The sequence below is a fragment of the Perognathus longimembris genome, chromosome 15 (assembly GCF_023159225.1).
Source record: "Perognathus longimembris pacificus isolate PPM17 chromosome 15, ASM2315922v1, whole genome shotgun sequence".
Lineage (NCBI taxonomy): Eukaryota > Metazoa > Chordata > Mammalia > Rodentia > Heteromyidae > Perognathus > Perognathus longimembris.
In genome coordinates this window covers 50,275,156-50,293,324 of record NC_063175.1, presented here as the reverse complement: position 1 = coordinate 50,293,324, position 18,169 = coordinate 50,275,156, and the positions used below count along the sequence as shown (strand labels likewise).

The window sequence follows — 18,169 nt, the reverse complement described above, 5'->3', positions numbered from 1 at the left end:
TTGGCTCTTTTACTGCTCTCCACACACCCAAACTCTACTGACCTGAAACTGAACTATCATCTCTTGGCTTTTTGGTACAGCATGTCTCCTATTGTCCCTTTATGACTTCTGAAGTGAATTCACATGAATTTATGTATGTCCTTCTGTTCCAAGATTCTAGCGACACAATCAGCCGGCTTCCAAGGGAACACCTACCATGTATGTCTGCGAGGCTCAGCAGCACATGAATGCTAATATGGCAAGTGACCAGCTTCCCAACATTGGAGTCAAAATAAAGACACCACCCTATCCAAATTATCATCATCATAAGTGACTCGCTACAAGCCAAATAAGCTTGTCACTTCATGACTAGAAAACAAAAAGTATACATTCATTATTTTACCCAAATAAATATTAAAATTTACTACTATGAAAGGATCTGATAAATGTGAGCAAAAACAATTGCTGCAGATGTAAAAAATCCAACTCACAAATGCTGGAGGCATACAGCTCAGTGGAAGAGTGCACACTTTACTATACCAGGCTTTGGGCTTAATCCTAACATCAAAATACTCGCAAACGCAATCTTTTCAAAAATAAACAAAACAAATAAAGTGTGCATAGTATTGGCAACAATTACAATGAACATACTGCTAAACAAAATTATATCATTCTCTAAATAGTACATTTGTATTTTAATCTCTTAAAAATAACTCAAGTGAGTGCTTATAATCCTAGCTACTCCAGAGACTGAGATCTGAGGACCACAGTTCGAAGCCAGTCTGGACAGGAAAGTCTATGAGACTCTTATTTCCAATAAACTAATCGGAAAAAGCTGGAAGTGGCACTGTGGCTCAAGTGGTACAGTGCTAGCCTTGAGCACAAAAAGGTTCAGGGATAGTGCTCAGGCCTAGAGTTCAAGCTCAAGGACTGGCAACAAAATTCAAGGATAGGGGCATGAATCAAGTGGTAGAGTACCTGACTAGCAAATGAAAAGCCCTCAAGTTTAAATGTCAGCACTACCTCACACCAAAAAAAAAAAAAAAAAAAAAAGCAAGTAGTATTTACTGGTTACTTCCTATATGTAAAATCCTAGGCTAGGTTAACTGTGTCGATGTAATGGTGAACAAAGCAGAGGCTCCTGTCCATAAGACAGGGAAAGTATATGTTGGGAGAAGCTCCCATGAATTGAATAAGTATGTCATCTTCTGATTCTTTTATAAACTGGCAGTGTAAGAAGCAAAAGACAAACAAAAATCTGCTACCATGTTGCAGTTAAACATATCTCACCTACTAGATATGTTCTCAATTTATTTACAACTATATTCTGTTATTTCTCATCAATCTGTAATTGCCAGTACCATTTGGGAGTTTGATATTAACCTTCATGCTAGCAGAACAAATGACAATGTAAAAAGAAGAGCTCTGTACAAGTCAAAGAACATCACTTTTACTTCTCAAAGCAAAGACATGAAGACCCACACAGTATGCTAGGATAAAACCCAGTTGAGTCACACAGGATACATAAAAATGAGAATCAGACAGGTTCAATTTCAAAGGTATCACATTATCAAAGGGATAAGAAAGGGAGCATGAGCACCAGAGAGAATAGCTATGTCACAAAAATGTGCTTAGACATGAATAGCTTAAGCTCTGTGTCACAAACAAACCATGTATATCTCCTAGTGAAGCCCAAGAAAACTCCATCACCCAACGTTTACTAGATACAGTACAAGGCTGATGCTGAGATGAACCGTTCAAACACTATTTATTGGATTTTTAACATGACCTCTGGGATATAAAAACTTAAGCTAGAAGCCAAACATGGCAATTCATACCTATAATCCTACCTACTCAGTCAGTTGAGATCACAGTTCTAGGTCAGCTCAAGCAAACAGTTGGTAAGACCTCATCTTAGTAGGGTGTGGTGGCACATGCTGTCATTACAGCTATGAGACATGCATAAATTTGGAGCATCACAATATAAACTGGCCTGGAGGGAAAAGGGAGACCTACATGATAAAATGATAAAAGCAAAAGGGGATAGAGCATGGCTCAAGTGGTAAAGCACCTCTCTAGTAAGTGCAAAACCCTGGGTTTAAGCCCTAATATCATCCCTAATCTCCCCTCTCCCACCCACCCCCCAAAAAAACACGAGCTAAATTTCACCCTCCAGGAACTTGCAACAGTTTTATAAAGTAGAATATGAGAGCTTGGCAAAGAAAAGAATATCATAAATGCTCACAGAGGAGAAATCTCTCAATCTAAAAACCATGAACAGGAAGAACTAAATAGACAGATAATGACTGGAAAACAGAACACTTGAAGAAAACAGTGTGGTGACTATTTCTAAAAATTTCCAAACATGGTGAAGAATTCTGGGCCTCGTCACTGGAGGTTCCAAATGAGCAGACCTGTGATGACCAGCAGGTACCTGTCCTTCCAGTAAACATCCAGGTGGTCCTCATGGAGGCATTTCATGAATCATTTTTTTTTAATTTAAAAAGCAAAAACTACAAGGCACACTTGGGAAATATGAAGCAGACCTGATTATCAAGGAAAAAGAACCTCCTATGGTTGTAAAACTTGCACATCAAAATGTATGCATATGCCTACAAAAACACTGATTCAAGAAGGGAAGATGTATATATCCCTTCCTGCTGTTGCATTTATCTCTCTCTCTCTCTCTCTCTCTCTCTCTCTCTCTCTCTCTCTCTCTCTCTCTCTCACACACACACACACACACACACACACACGATGGACTAAAAGTCTTCCATTCTGACAGAAAATTTTTAAATAGGAGGAAAAGAACAGTTATTTTAATGTTATTTTAAATGTTAGACCTTCCCTAAACCATTTTTCTTGTTATTAATTATTAGGTCCAAACTACCACCATCAATATCCTGCCAGCTATACAGTCATCATCTTAACCCAGGGGAAATAACACCACATGAGACTCTTTCAAAGCTCCATTACTACAGAACATGGTGAGGACATTAAAATTACAGTCATTCAGGAAAAACAGACACTCTTGTAGCTTGTTTGCTTACAAAAATTAGGTGTGTGCGTTGTCTGAATATGGTGGAATTTTGTTTGAGATAAGGAAAAGGAGAAAACATTCTTGTTCCAGCAGCATTCTCAAGCTGGTTACCAGAAAATTATTTCACAAATCATTAGTATTGATGTTAATCATGCTCCAAGTCCCAACTTACTATAATATTCATCACTAGTTACCACAGAGCCCTCTTAACACCACATTCATCACTGTGCACCAGAGCTATGCAGAGGGAAAGGCTGATTACCACTGGGAAGAACACAGATCTACAAACTCTGTTTGGCACTGCTAGGTTAACATTTAGACAGTATAATGAAAAGCTTGACTAAAACCCAGAAGAAGAAAATTGGGCAGGATATAAGAAATCAGTTGGAATCAAGCCAAGGTTTTAAAGCTATCTTTCCCCTCAACATACTATTTTAAAGTGGGGAAAAAGTTAAAGAACATCTTAAATGATCCTAAAAAGTCAGTGGGACAAAGTATATTTAGTACAGCCTGGCTAACACATAAAATCTTTTGTTTCCCTTTAAGCTCCTCTTCAAAATGTGCTGTCTGAATGAAGGAGAAAATAGGCCATTATTGCCAGAAATGAAGACCAAAGGCTATACAATCTCAAAGCTCCAAGTGCCCTGGGAAGGCTTCCCTTTGATCAAATGCTCAGGGAAGCAAAGTGGGAATGCAAATTGTGAAATGCAAATCTTCCCAAGAGGATCAGAATTCCATCTAAAAAGCAAACCTGTACTGAGAGGAACTTCCAGTGCTGGGAACAGTTAAGTGAAAAAAACAAAAAAACAAAAAACACCCACTCCTATTTTCTATGAAATTCCTTACACATTTGGCAAACCTCCCCAAACTCCCATAGTAGAAATTCCTTGTCAAGATTTGCTCTTCCCCTGAACAGCACTCGTGCTACATGTTTTCTTCTTTAGCTGTAAACAATGAAACTACTTGTTTACGTACATGAGAGTGTGTTCACGTACATGAGAGTGTGTTCAGAGAAACTGAACTTGTCCTCATGACTACAGTCTAAGTTTGAAAATGGGCTGTAAAGGGCTGGGGATATAGCCTAGTGGCAAGAGTGCCTGCCTCGGATACACGAGGCCCTAGGTTCGATTCCCCAGCACCACATATACAGAAAACGGCCAGAAGCGGCGCTGTGGCTCAAGTGGCAGAGTGCTAGCCTTGAGCGGGAAGAAGCCAGGGACAGTGCTCAGGCCCTGAGTCCAAGGCCCAGGACTGGCCAAAAAAAAAAAAAAAAAAAAAAAAAAAAAAAAAAAAAAAAAAAAAAAGAAAATGGGCTGTAAAAGTATTTTAGCATGTCACTCTTTATTCCTCTATGCTGACAATTTATCACTACCTCCACTAAAAGGAGTTTTCAGAAATTACTGAGGAAACAAAACCTAAAATCCCTCTTTCAACAAAAACCTGCAAGTGTGACTGTCTAGTAAGGATAATTAACATGAAAAAACTTTCTACCTCAGCATAATGAGATCCCCAAAGAATAGAATAGGAAATAAGGTCATTTGTTTTCCACTCTGTGGGAACTAAAAATACAAAGATTTGAGCCAAGAAGGCATAAGTGTGAGAAACTCATAATTTTTCTGTAATTCCATTCTATTACAAACTGACATACTTGCACATTTAGCTCAACTTCATTCTATCTTCCTGGTTGTTTTCTCATTTGATAAAGTCCCTTCATCTATCGCTCCGATTCCTTTCAGCTAAAATAAACCACATCTACTCAGGGCTGAATCACTTCATTCCTCCAAATTGTTCATTCACTCTCTCCTTTACCCAAAGGTAATCATTACCTTATTTAGGTGGCATCATACCTTATTTATACTTCAGCCTCTAAGATACAGACATGGTTCATTGAAATTGATTAATCAACAATCGTTCTAAATGAATGCTTTTGCCTTGAGTGCTACATACACTTTGCATTGCTCTACCCTTACTGTTTTGCTTTTTGTTGGCCAGTTCTGGAGCTTGAACTCAGGGCCTGAGTACTGTCTCTGGCTTCTTTTTGCTCCAGGCTAACACTCTACTACTGAAGCCACAGCTAGCTCCACTTCTGGCCTTTTCTACATATGTAGTGCTGAGGACTGAACCCAGGGCTTCATGTATACACGGCAAGCACTCTGCCACTAGGCCATACTCCCAGCCCTTTATACCCTTACTGTCAAGAATTTTAGGTAACACCTTGAACAAGAAATGTACTCACTACCTTACATATGAATCTGTAACCTCTCTGTACCACAGTTTGACAATAAACAGATTAATTTAAAAAAAAAAGTTGGTACCCATGGCTTATACTTGTAACCCTCGCTAAGGAGGCTAAGGTGAGAGGATCTAGATTAAAAGCCAGACTGAGCAGAAAGTCTGAGGCTCTATCTCAAATTAATCAGTGAAATGCCAGACCTGAGGCATGGCTCAAGTGGTTAGAGTACCATCTGTGAGCAAGAATGTGCCAGGTACTGAGTTCAAGTCCTGGCAAGGGGGTGAGATGTTGATTATTAATGTCTTTAAAGCTAACAATCAGAAGTGGAAAAGGACACATGGAATTGGAAATATACCAAAAGCTTCAAGGAATAAAAGTCCTTGCAAATATGCTTTGAAAGGAAGGCAGCATTCACTAGCTTAGCTCTCAGATTGGTAGTGGCGAGGGGAGAATAGGTTGGCAATTTGTTGCAAGAAGAAAGACAAGAAAATAGAAGGCAGTTTTAGAGAAAGGTGAGTGTACACCTATGGATTTTATTGTCAGGAAGTCCAGTATCATGCTGTCCATTTAGAACATACAGTTACCAATCCTTTGCTATAAATTGCTCTGCACATAGTGTTTTCTAAATTGGTTCACTGTGCTTGCTATCTTCTCATCATGCCTTCCACACCCAAGAGAAGATAAATTACCAGCCTCACTTCCTTCTACAAGTTGCTACAAATACCTCTGACAAAAAAGTGGAGTATGATTAACACATAAGTGAATGACTAACAACAATTCCCACCCACTTACATGTTCATTCATTTATGGTGCACATTTAATGTTTTACCCTCATCACAGTAACCATCTTTTAAGGAGACCTGATTTCTTCCCTTTAGGAATCCAAAGCCAAGCACTGCCAACAGGATTAAACAGACAAAATAGTCAACAAAGGTAACAACGCCAATCATTTCTTTATGGGATCTACAGGGTAAATCACTAAATGTAATTGAGTCTTTTAAGTAACAAAGGTAACAAAGTTATTTCCTATGTGATCAACATTGTAAGTAACTAAATGTAATAAAGTCTTTTAGAATTAAGGCAATACTGTTATTCTTATGATTGTAGTATCTTTACCAAAAACTGTATTGTAAATTGTTGCATAAAATTTTGTGAACATGGGAGGAAAAAATAGCAACAAACAACAATATTTGGTATTCAAACAAAAATAATTTTAAAGAGAAAGCTGATGGCTTTTTTATGTACATGTTTCATTGTCATGTATGTAAAAATCACATTAATAACCCACACACAAGTTTTCACATCACTTAAAGTACCAATCTCTTGAGAAATTAAAGCTATTACTCTCCCTTGAAAAGTAGCTGACCTCCTGGAAAAAGTCAGGCACCTTTACTGTGCTAGATTTGTTTCTTGTATCTATTTATCTACAAATAGTGAGAGCTACTAAGCAGACTCATTTCCTTTGTTACTGAAACATAAAAACTACATTAATTTCTCTTTATGAAGTGACTTATAATCTGATTTACCACATATAGAGTTAAACAACTTAAATGCATTTCAAAGATCATCAATTAATATTTATTAACCTAGGCTTATCTCCATATGAGGTGGGTAGAAATGATTACTTAAAAGTGTCAAGCCCTTAGGTTTTACTATTTCAATGAGACTTCATTTTTCCTGAGGTCTCCCCCATGTACATATAAAAAACATATGTTTTACCCAATTAATATGTCTTACAGTAATAACTCACAGGTGACAACTCTTAAGAGGAAAAAGGTTTAAAAAAAAAAGTTTTCTGTTAGACGCCTGTAATCCAAGCTACACAGGAAGCTAAAATTTCAGGATCAAGGTTCAAAGCTAGCCCTAGCAGGAAAGTACATGAGATTCATCGCCAGTTAATCATCAAAATGCAAGAAGTGGAGCTGTGGCTCAAGTGGTAGAGCACCAGGCCTTGAGCAAAAAAATTCAGGGACAGAGCGTAGGACCTGAGTTTAAGCAGGGACCAAACACACACACACACACACACACACACACACACACACACACACACACACACACACAGTTTTGCTTCCCTGAAACTCATGAACTCACACACACACACACACACACACACACACACACACACAGAGTTTTGCTTCCCTGAAACTCATGAACTCTAGATCCTTCAGTGGTCCTACCCATGAAATCTTTAAAAATGATAAATAAATTATTATAAACACAAAACAGCTAAATACATCAGTATGATAAAATGTCTGAATAAAAAAAGTCCTAGGGGCTGGGAATGTGGCCTACTGGCAAAATGTTTGCCTCATATACACAAAGCCCTGGGTTTGATTCCTCAGCACCACATATATAGAAAAAGCCAGAAGTGGCACTGTGGCTCAAGTGGTAGAGAGCTAGCCTTGAGCAAAAAGAAGCCAGGGACAGTGCTCAGGCCCTGAGTTCAAGCTCCAGGACTGGCAAAAAAAAAAACAAACAACAACAACAAAAAAAAAGCCCCAGTACAATGAAAGAAATACATGACAAATTTAAAGGAGCTAAACTTATCTGTATAATAAAATGTTTGAGTCCATTATAACTCAGTACAATTATGTCCCTAATACTTTGCTATTATATTGTGAAGAGTAAAACTACAACATGAAAAAAAGTTACAATCCTTGATTTAAATCAGCAGAAAGCTGACCTATACCTCATTGATTCTACAATGAAACAATATAACCATTCCTTATGGAAAACAATAGCAATCTTGTATCAAAACTATGTGAGTCATTTAAGTAGAGATGTGGTTGTCCTCATGTAAACTAAAGTTATTAATAAAACAAAGTAGTGACATATAATCATAAAGAAGCCATTAAACATCCAAATTATTACTCTGATATTTGTCTTTCCTCTGTATTTGAACACTAACTTGAAGAGTTTTGAGGCCAATAAAGAAAAAACAAACAGTAGTAGTTCCAAGAACAATGTTTTTCCCCTGAAACTGCTGACCTGTCTGTATACATCAGCCAGCCATCTTTCTAGATTTAGAACACTGGAACACATACCAATTTATTTTTTTTCAAATTTTTATTATCAAACTGATGTACAGAGAGGTTAGAGTTTCATATGTTAGGCATTGGATACATTTCTTGTACTGTTTGTTACCTTGTCACACATACCAATTTAAATGTTCTGTGAAAATAGCTCACTTGTTTAAGGTAAAAATTTACAGTTAGAAGGAAAAGTAATAGAATAGAATCTCTCTACCTAGTGTAAGTGCAACGTTCTTAAAAATTTGTCCTCAGAAATCTGTCTTAACACTAACAATTAATTCTTTGATACCCAGGCAAAAATATAAAAAATAAATTATCTGCTTGTACCATGCTAATGTTTCTTGTGAATAGACACTAGAGGATTAATAGCATAAATTCTTTACATATATAAACAATAAGCAATTACTATGTGACATATCTCAAAACTACCACACTAAACATTTAAGAAGTACACTGAGGCGTTCTCAAGTACAAATATAACTTTCTTAAGTTAAAATTAATGCCAGGAAGCAATTTTATTTGCATGTATGTATACATACATATATCTATGTATACAATACCTATCTGATATGTATTATGTATATGGTAATGATGTACACTTATTTCGAAAATGTGTCAATAAAATCTTCAAAAACATAGTAATGTTTGGCATAAAAGGAAGTGATTTTAAGTCTAGTTTTTTTCTGAAGACAACACAACGCAGCTCCTGAGCCCTCACAGGCTACTCCCTGAGTCCTACCTTTCCCATTCTCCACGATCCTCCAGAGAGCAAAAGAAAAAACAAAATACACTCTTTCACTACAGTGTAAAACGTAAACACCTTCCATCTTCAACTGAACCATAGCCTATTACACACCATGAAGCATTACCTAATAACTTGCTATGCTCAGTTTTGCTTTTTACAAAGAAACAAATGAAAAGCCCCCCCACACACACACACACTTATGTGACCCATTTATAGCACATCAGGCAAAACTCAGGAAAAACTAACTTGTGGTAACAAGCCAGGGCAGCGATCATCTTTGGGGTAACAGGAAAGGGAGAATGAAGGCTTCTGGGGTGCTGGTAATACTCTATTTCTCAGCATGGGTACTTGTATGTATGTCTGCCATTGGTAGAAATCCCCCCCAAGGTGTACAATACTACTTGTAACTGTTCTATGTTTTTCTTACACACACACACACACACACACACACACAAAAAGATTTCCAAAAGGTTATCTAAGGAGGAGTTAGATCCATCTCTCAAAGAACCCAAATCGGAGAATCCCTAACTCAAAGGCATGAGGCATAATTTTAAAAAGACTTCTGAAAACAGAGAAATTAAATTAAAATCTGCACACTAAACCTCAAGATTCCAGCTGTTTTCCTACTCAGTTCCCCCAATCTTGGCATGCAATCAATGCCTCAGAGACTAAAGGATTCCTTTGAAGTAAAACTGACACACCCAAGGGAAAAGATGCACAAAAAATGTCTTTGCCATATAGAGGGCAAAGGAGCAAATACCTATACTGACTTCAGAAAGGTAACTGTTGCCAAGAAAATGGTGTTAAAAGCTTACAAACAGAAAATTTTATATATACATATATATACACACTTTGTGTGTGTATATGTGCATATATATACATACATATATAAGTTAATAAGAGGGGCTGGGGATATAGCCTAGTGGCAAGAGTGCCTGCCTCGGATACACGAGGCCCTAGGTTCGATTCCCCAGCACCACATATACAGAAAACGGCCAGAAGCGGCGCTGTGGCTCAAGTGGCAGAGTGCTAGCCTTGAGCGGGAAGAAGCCAGGGACAGTGCTCAGGCCCTGAGTCTGGCCCAGGACTGGCCCAAAAAATAAACAAACAAACAAACAAACAAATAAATAAATAAAATAAAAAAATAAAAAATAAAAATAAAAAAGTTAATAAGAGAGGCTACCATGAAGCCAGTATAGGGAGAGAATAATCACTGTAAATAAGTCCCACTGCTCATAATAATGGAAACAGTGAAATCTGGCACTAATAAAACTTAATACCTATATACTGAAAGATAAAGCTTTGAACAAGTCGTTCAATAAGGGTACAAAGCAACACAAGAGCTAAATCTTTATTACCTATGGTAGTATCAATATGTAACCTCTAGAGATGAAAAGTCAAAGCACAGCAGTACATAAAATTTAGGAAGATGAAAACATACAGGAGTAAGCCAAAAGACTCACAGAAAGAATGGCTTCACTGGAGAGCAGGGACTGGAAGGAGTGGAAACGGAGCTTTTGGCAACTATTTCTTATTATACCTTGTTTACTAAGATTTTTTAAAAAATCTACATATGACATTACTTTAGTGGAAAAATTCTAAACATTTTAAAATAAAGTGAAAATAAAGCCAAGAAATTTACTAAAAAAAAAAAAAAGTAGGCAATAATAACATAGAGACTAAGCTGTAGGGGGGAAACAGCAAAACAATTACTTTCCAAAGCATTCAGTAGTAGTCCAGGTAAGAGTTGAGAAGGGCTGTTACTGTGACAGTGGAAAAATGGTGCATGTTGTAGAAGGTAGGCAGTGCAGAGAAAATAAAAGAGATTCACGAGACAACAGATATAGGGGGGACCAATTAAGTGACCCTGAGACTAGGTAGGACCTGAACCCTACTGAAGTCAGGTCCATGCCCAAAATATCTTCTTGTCATCAAAAATGTTCCATAAACATGGTCTCTTTGGAGCATATTTGTCCATGTGATAAGAAACATTTAAATCTGCTTTAGATTTTAATTTGGGTATTATGATATACTCAAATACAAAAAGTAATAATAATCAGTCAAATATCTGCTATTCTTTTTTCAAATATTAACATTTTTACCACATTTGCTTCTCAAATTTTCCTTTTCAAAGAAATAAACATTATAGGCACAGCTGAAACTCTATTCCAATCACTGTCTAATGCCAGCCCTGATTTTCTATCTAGAAGATAGTCACTAACCTTGATTTAGCATTTAACATCCCCATAGACCTAAAAGGTAAACATTAGCTCAGATGAATTCCATGCCCCTTTCTGTTCTGAGACAAGAGAATCTGGTGGTACGATAAAAAGTTCCTGATATTCTGTAAGAGAACTGCATAGGTTTATGCTGCAGACACACAAATACTTCAAAATAATGATATTCTCCTTTAGTTAAAAAAAACACCAAAGTTGTTATTAACTGTATTCTAGAAATGCCAGTATGAACATTGACATCAATATACAGAGGATATAAAAACTAAAGCTCAGAAATTCTGCAATAGACTGCTTTCATAGGAGACATCAGCTAGAAGCAATAGGCCCTGCACAGACACAGTGTTTTTCGTTCTTTCTGTAGTATCTATTGTCTACATAAATTAGTTCACCACAGCAACACACTGCCCAGTTGTTGTATTTTCCTCTACCAAGCAATCACTGTAAAAATACTCTTCAAAAAATTTGTAATGCTAGTTTTACTTAAAAATAATCTAGCTACTCAGGAGGCAGGAATAGGAGGATGGCTTTAACTCCCACCCAGGGCAAAAAAGATGAAAACAAACTCAAAGCAAAAGAACTAGGAGTGTAGCTCAAGTGGTCTCTTGCCTAGCAAGTCCAAGACCTTAAGTAGAATTCTCAGAACCAAAAAGAAAAAAAAAATGTCCTTGATGGTGCCAAAAAGTTATTTCTATTACAACTCCACTGTTAAATACATATCTTTTTAAATCTGGGGAGCAATAAGTCCAGAAAAGCATTTGTGATGGATATTCAATTATGATGCTTATCTCAAGGAAAATATAAATGATTTGACTATCTTCTTAAAATATCATTTTTACTTGAGAGAACAGCTGGCAAATTCGTTATTAATTCTTGGGTATTTGGCAGATATTTTCTCAAAAATGAAGCAAGATGGTTGCTTTCAAGAAAAACAACTGATGGTATTTGTTGTCAATGAGTCTACAAGTTTTCAAGTGAAAATTAGAAAACTTGTTTCTGCAGCAAGCTTGACAATTTCCCAGTGCTTTTCTGGTAAGGTCAGCACTGATATTAACAAATGTGAAATTTTGAAACTGAATAATGAAATGTGTTAACATTTAGAACATCTGTATTATATAACAATACCAGAATTTCCCAAACAACCAATACTCAATAAGATGATATATGAGTAAACATTCACTCAAAGTGCAAATAACCTAGTGAGTCTGAAAGTATTTCAACAAGTAAGTCACTGAAGGGGTTTTTGTATCAAGGAATATTCATGATTATCTGAAAACACAATTAAAACATCATTGTTTTCAGTTATAAGTACAGATCTTACAATATAGAATGATTTGCATACAAACTTTACAATACATAATTACTCAGTTATTCTTTCTGGGATGGTAAAAACTATAAACACACCTGGGGATGTGGCCTACGGGTAGAGTGCTTGCCTAGCGGTAGAGTGCTTGCCTAGCATACATGGAAGTCCTGGGTTTGATTCCTCAAGTACCACATAAACAGAAAAAGCCAGAGTGGCACTATGGCTCAAGGGGTAGAGTGCTAGCCTTGAGCAAAAAGTTGCTCAGAGACAGTGCCAGGCCCTGAGTTTAAGCCCCAGGACTAGCAAAAGAAAAAAAAGTATTTCATATTTTTTAAAAACTATAAACACAATAATCAATGGTCAATTACCAATCTCTAACCATTTCAATCAAGTAAAAGAAAATTAACTACTGATCATTTAACACTGAGTCTTTTGCACTTATGGTCTCATATAGTTGCAATAAGTATGTAACTTACTGGGGAGTTTAATTTAGCACAGAATCAAGAATGATCACTGCTCCAAAAAGGAAAACTCTTATTAAATTTGCTTTACAGATATGCAAGTTGTTTCTCTCTAGTTACAAAGACACAGATTCTAATTACTTCGTGTGGAAAAAAAACAAAACCCTAATTTTATGTAAATTTCAAAATAAATAACTTAATATGAACAAGTTCATGAAGCTAGAAGCACATCAGATGTTAGTAACTTTCTATGGATGTATTTATAACTAGTTGAAGGAATAAAAGTGGTATAAGAGCATTGTTGTCATATAAACCTATCCATTAATTCCAAAAGCAGGGACTTTGGGAAAATTTTCAGAACAGCTGATAAATAAGGTCCTCACTCATCAAGTCCAATTTACCTGTCCTTTAAGAGAGAAAGTTCATACATTCAGGGTTTTTTTTCCATCTGAATATTCAAGAGGTCACTCCAGCAATCAATCCCTACCCCTTCCTCAGAGTGCCAGCATTCCCTCAGACTCACCTTTGTAGCTCACCCAGACCTCTGGCAGCTGGGAGGCTGGGATTGTGCCTCAGAAAGTTCTGTTTTAAGTTGAGATGAGTAAGGTCTTGGCTATAGAAGAGATTGGCAGGCAGGTGTTCAAGGCTACAACATGAAAGATCCACTGAGCTTATACGCTGGGATGCAACCTAAAAGGAGACAAAAAATAAATAAATCTAATTTGTATTATCATCCATTTATCCTATACTCTATGGATAGAAACAAGATAATGCCATTTGGGAAGACAGACATAGTACGCAAATAACACTGTGAGTCCAAACACCAGCCAACAGAGAATTCACTTAGCACATAATGAGCCAAGAATGACAAAATTAGGAAACAATGTCCCTGTTAGAGGATTCATATACATAGTAACCTAGCATAGGAGGTGAGTTCTAAAGAGCACAGACTATCACAATAGTCTCCCCCAGTGTAGGAGATTTTATTCCTGAGAACATTTGTGTAAGTAAATTCTCAGCAAACAAATACAAGAATTTAGAGGAAATGCAAAGTTGAGAGACAGGTACTGAGCTCGAAATGGAAACTTTTTTTTTTTTGGCCAGTCCTGGGCCTTGGACTCAGGGCCTGAGCACTGTCCCTGGCTTCTTCCCGCTCAAGGCTAGCACTCTGCCACTTGAGCCACAGCACCGCTTCTGGCCGTTTTCTGTATATGTGGTGCTGGGGAATCGAACCTAGGGCCTCGTGTATCCGAGGCAGGCACTCTTGCCACTAGGCTATATCCCCAGCCCCTCGAAATGGAAACTTTTGAATGAGTTAATGTACTGATGAAAAAGAAGTATTATTGATGTTCTTCTATACATAACAGTAAATAATACTATGTCATACTGTATCATGTAATTAGATTGTATTGTCTGCCTGCTATAAAATTCTCAGGTTCTCTCAATTTCAGTAAGATGCTTATAATTTCATTTTACTTTGCTTTTTTCATGTAGGTGCTCTATGTAAAACTTATTTCACGCTTACATGTTTACTCAGATACTCAATGATTAAATATGTGCTAAGCCAGGTGCTGGTGGCTCATGCCAGTAATCCTAGCTACTCAAAAGGCTGAGATCTGAAGATAGTGGTTCAAAGCACACCTGGGTAGGAAACTCCATGAGATTCTTTTCTCTAATAAACTACTCAAAAAAGCCAGAAGTGGCACTGTGGCTCAAGTGGTAGAGCACTTGCCTTGTGAAAAAGAAGCTCAGGGACAGTGCCCAGGCCCAGAGTTCAAGCCCCAAGACCTGCCGCCCCTCCACCCCCCAAAGTGCTGAGCATCTAATGGTATTCAGATCCTGTATTTCCAGAAGCTCAAAACAAACACAATGTACCCTATATATCAAGAAAAAGAGGGCAATAAAGATACCACATGACAAACAATAAAGTACAAGGGCTCAGAATATAAGCAGATCAGAAAAGGCTTTCCAGACGATACAATGCACAGGCCCAAACTTGAAGCAGCACAAGCAAAAATCAGATTTTTGTGTACTCCAGATCCCTGATCTCCCCATTTTCCTTAAACAGTCACACATGACCGCGGAGAGATATAGAGTATTTTGACCTTCTGGGAAGGGATGAGTTCCAGACTTTCGCCATCCTAGTGATGACATGGGACCAATCTAGGCAAATTTGGGTTTTCCTGGGATTTACATACTCTGAAACCAGAACAAAGAGAAAACCTGTCTTAATGGCTATAAAACGAATGACTAAAGATGTATCCATTTGAATTGACAAAAAAGGCAAATTATAACATGTCACATAATATAATATGTATTTATACATAACATTTCTGAAAGACATTTTTAGCTCTAACACACATGCACAACTCCACATCTTAAATATTAATGATTGTGATTGCTTCCCAGATAGGTAACAGGGAAATGGAAATGTTTGATTTTTTATACAGACAAAAAAAGATACAAAGCAACTATGCCAATGTTGTTAACAACTGTGGGGGCCAGCACATGGAAATCTCAGTGTGTCTGTACATGTGTGGTACATTTAACTTGAAAGCCATAGTGTGATCCCAGATAAAAATTTCAGTAAAAATGAGAAAAACAATGAGTTGCCTTCTAGATTTTCAGTGTTCCTGTAAGTGGTACACCAGGGACAATTCTTTTCCTTCTGGTCAAAATATTCTTTTCTTTGTAGTAGGCAAGTGATGGCCCTCAAAATAGACACTCATGTTCTAATCCTTGGATCTGTGGATACTACCTCATATGACAAAAGAGAAGATATTTATTATGGAGAATCCAGGTAGGTCCTAATTACAAGTAGAGATGTTCTTAAAGAGGTGGGGTTGAGACCGAAGAAGAAAAAGTGATATGACTGTGAAAGTAGTGACTGGAGTGATAAAGAACAGCTGGAGCCAGTACATGCTGGAAAAGGCAAGGAACAGATTCTTCCCTTGAGTCTTTGGAGGGAGCAAGGCTCTGCTGGCATCTTAAATTAAGACTTCTAAGCCTGCAAAACTGTAAGTGAACAAATTTCTGGCTTTCTTTTCCTAAGCCACCAAGTTTTTGTTAATTTATAACAGCAGTCATAGGAAACAAATCCAAACCTTGCTTAATTTTCCTGTAGTACTCGTTTTTTATTCATTCATGTTTACTGAACACCTGCTATGTGCCTACTACTCTCCTAAGTACTTAACTGAGTAAACAAGGAGAAGATCTCCTTTAAGTTTACTTTAAAAAACACATATATGTTAAAGAGTGGTAAATACTATGAAAGAAGACAGAGTGCAGGATAGTTGGGAAGGTGAGAGATTATAACTTTTTTTGGGGGGGGGGGCAGTCCTGGGGCTTGAACTCAAGGCCTTGTCACTATCCCTGGTTTCCTTTTGCTCAAGGCTAGCACTCTACCACTTGAGCCATAGTGCCACTTCCGGCTTTTTCTGTTTATGTGATACTGAGGAATCAAACCCAGGGCTAGGCAAGAACTCTACCACTAAAGCCACATTCCCAGCCCCGAGATGATAATTTTTTAAATTTTTTATTGTGGTTATAAAAGCATTGGGGGGGGTGTGATATAAATGGGTTGATCAAGACTTACTGATAAGGCCACATTTAGACAGGAGGAAGTAAGTTGGGTAGCAAAAAGAATTTATCTAGAAGAACATTTCAGGCAGAGGAAATAGCCAGAATATAAAGCCTCACAAAAGGAATATGTCTAGCATGTCAGAAGCAGATGACAACCAGCAGGAATAAAGGGGCAGAAACTGACAATGAGGTCAGAATGTAAGGTGTTGGGGCTGGCAGCAGATCCTAAGGCCTTATTTTAGGCCACTAAAAGAACTCTGCTTTTAATATGAGCAAAACAAGAAGCAGGCAAAGGTTCAAACTTCTCTATTATTTATTTGTGTCTCTAAATTTTATGCTCCCTACACAAAAGTTTCTCTATCTTGTTCACGAACATAACCTTAAGCTTAGCACTGGGTGTGACCCTCAGGATGTTTGGATGGAAGGAGGGCTACTGGACTGCTCACAATTCCTCTTTTCTTTCTCACCTTCTGCCTCTGACTTATCTCATGCAATCTTCCATCAGGAGACTTGTCTGAAGAAAAATTCTATTTTAACCATCACCTTAAATACTCCCTTGAGACCACTAAGAGAACATGATTAAACATCAAGATGTATTTGTTCCTTTCCTCATTCTAGACCACAACCTGTCCCCTGGAAGCAGAAGAAGCCACAGTAATAAGGCCACAAAGCAGCTAGAGGAGACTCATGGGAGCTGCTGCAAAAGCAGAAACATCTAGAGTTAAGAACATAAATTTAACGTGCCATCATACCCATGGGGCAGTGAGCTGCCAAAGTGACCACTTTGGCATCTCCTCTGCTTAGTCCCATGGCCTGAAAAAGATGTATAAGTGCTTCTGCCCCCAGAACAATCCAGGTCCAGCAGGCCTCCACCACAGAGAAGAGAAAGGCACATTGTCCGGAAGGTTTACCTGATTCCAAATGCGAGATCTACCAGCCAGGCAGTCCTAAGAAGCTGGGCCCACCTATGTAACAGCCATTAAAATGAAGATCCTTCTCAAAAATGACAGACCTACATGATGCAGGTTACATATTAATAGTAAAGTCACCTGGACATACATACCTTAGAGCAACCAGCCTTTGTCGTCTAGTTATTTTCTGAAGTAGTACTAACAATATTAATAGCCAACAGATAGGAAGTGCTGCCCTTATTACAGTTACTGAGAGCTGAAGTAGTAATATTTAATCTTTACCACATCCCCATCTCAAAGGTAAATGAGAGCGAGCCACAGGCCACATGATTAAAGCAGCAGCAGGACCACAGTCTAATGAGAGCCTGCACGATTAACTCCCTCCATCTGGTAAAGGCCCAGACCTTAATCAAGAGCTCACCAGAACAGAGCCCCTCTAACTTCCATGCAAAACGCTAACATACGTAAAACAAAAGCACTCCCTAAGAGAAGCTCAAGGCCTAGGAATGAGAAAAGGCCCTACCAGACAGTGAGTCCACCTCCAGAGCAGAGGGGACCATCTGCTGACCCATACGGATTTCATGGAAAGAGTGAAGTTCTTTGCAACCAACATTCCTTGACATCAGATCTCACAACGTCTCACAAA

The 18,169-nt window shown here is 37.9% G+C and overlaps 1 protein-coding gene across 1 annotated transcript in view; it reads right to left on the bottom strand.

Moving 5' to 3' along the window:
- Phlpp1 (PH domain and leucine rich repeat protein phosphatase 1) overlaps positions 1–18,169 on the bottom strand; it is a 183,309-nt gene that overhangs the window by 59,751 nt on the left and 105,389 nt on the right. The window contains 1 exon segment of the mRNA XM_048363595.1: positions 13,554–13,720. Coding sequence (XP_048219552.1) covers positions 13,554–13,720 — 167 coding nt within the window.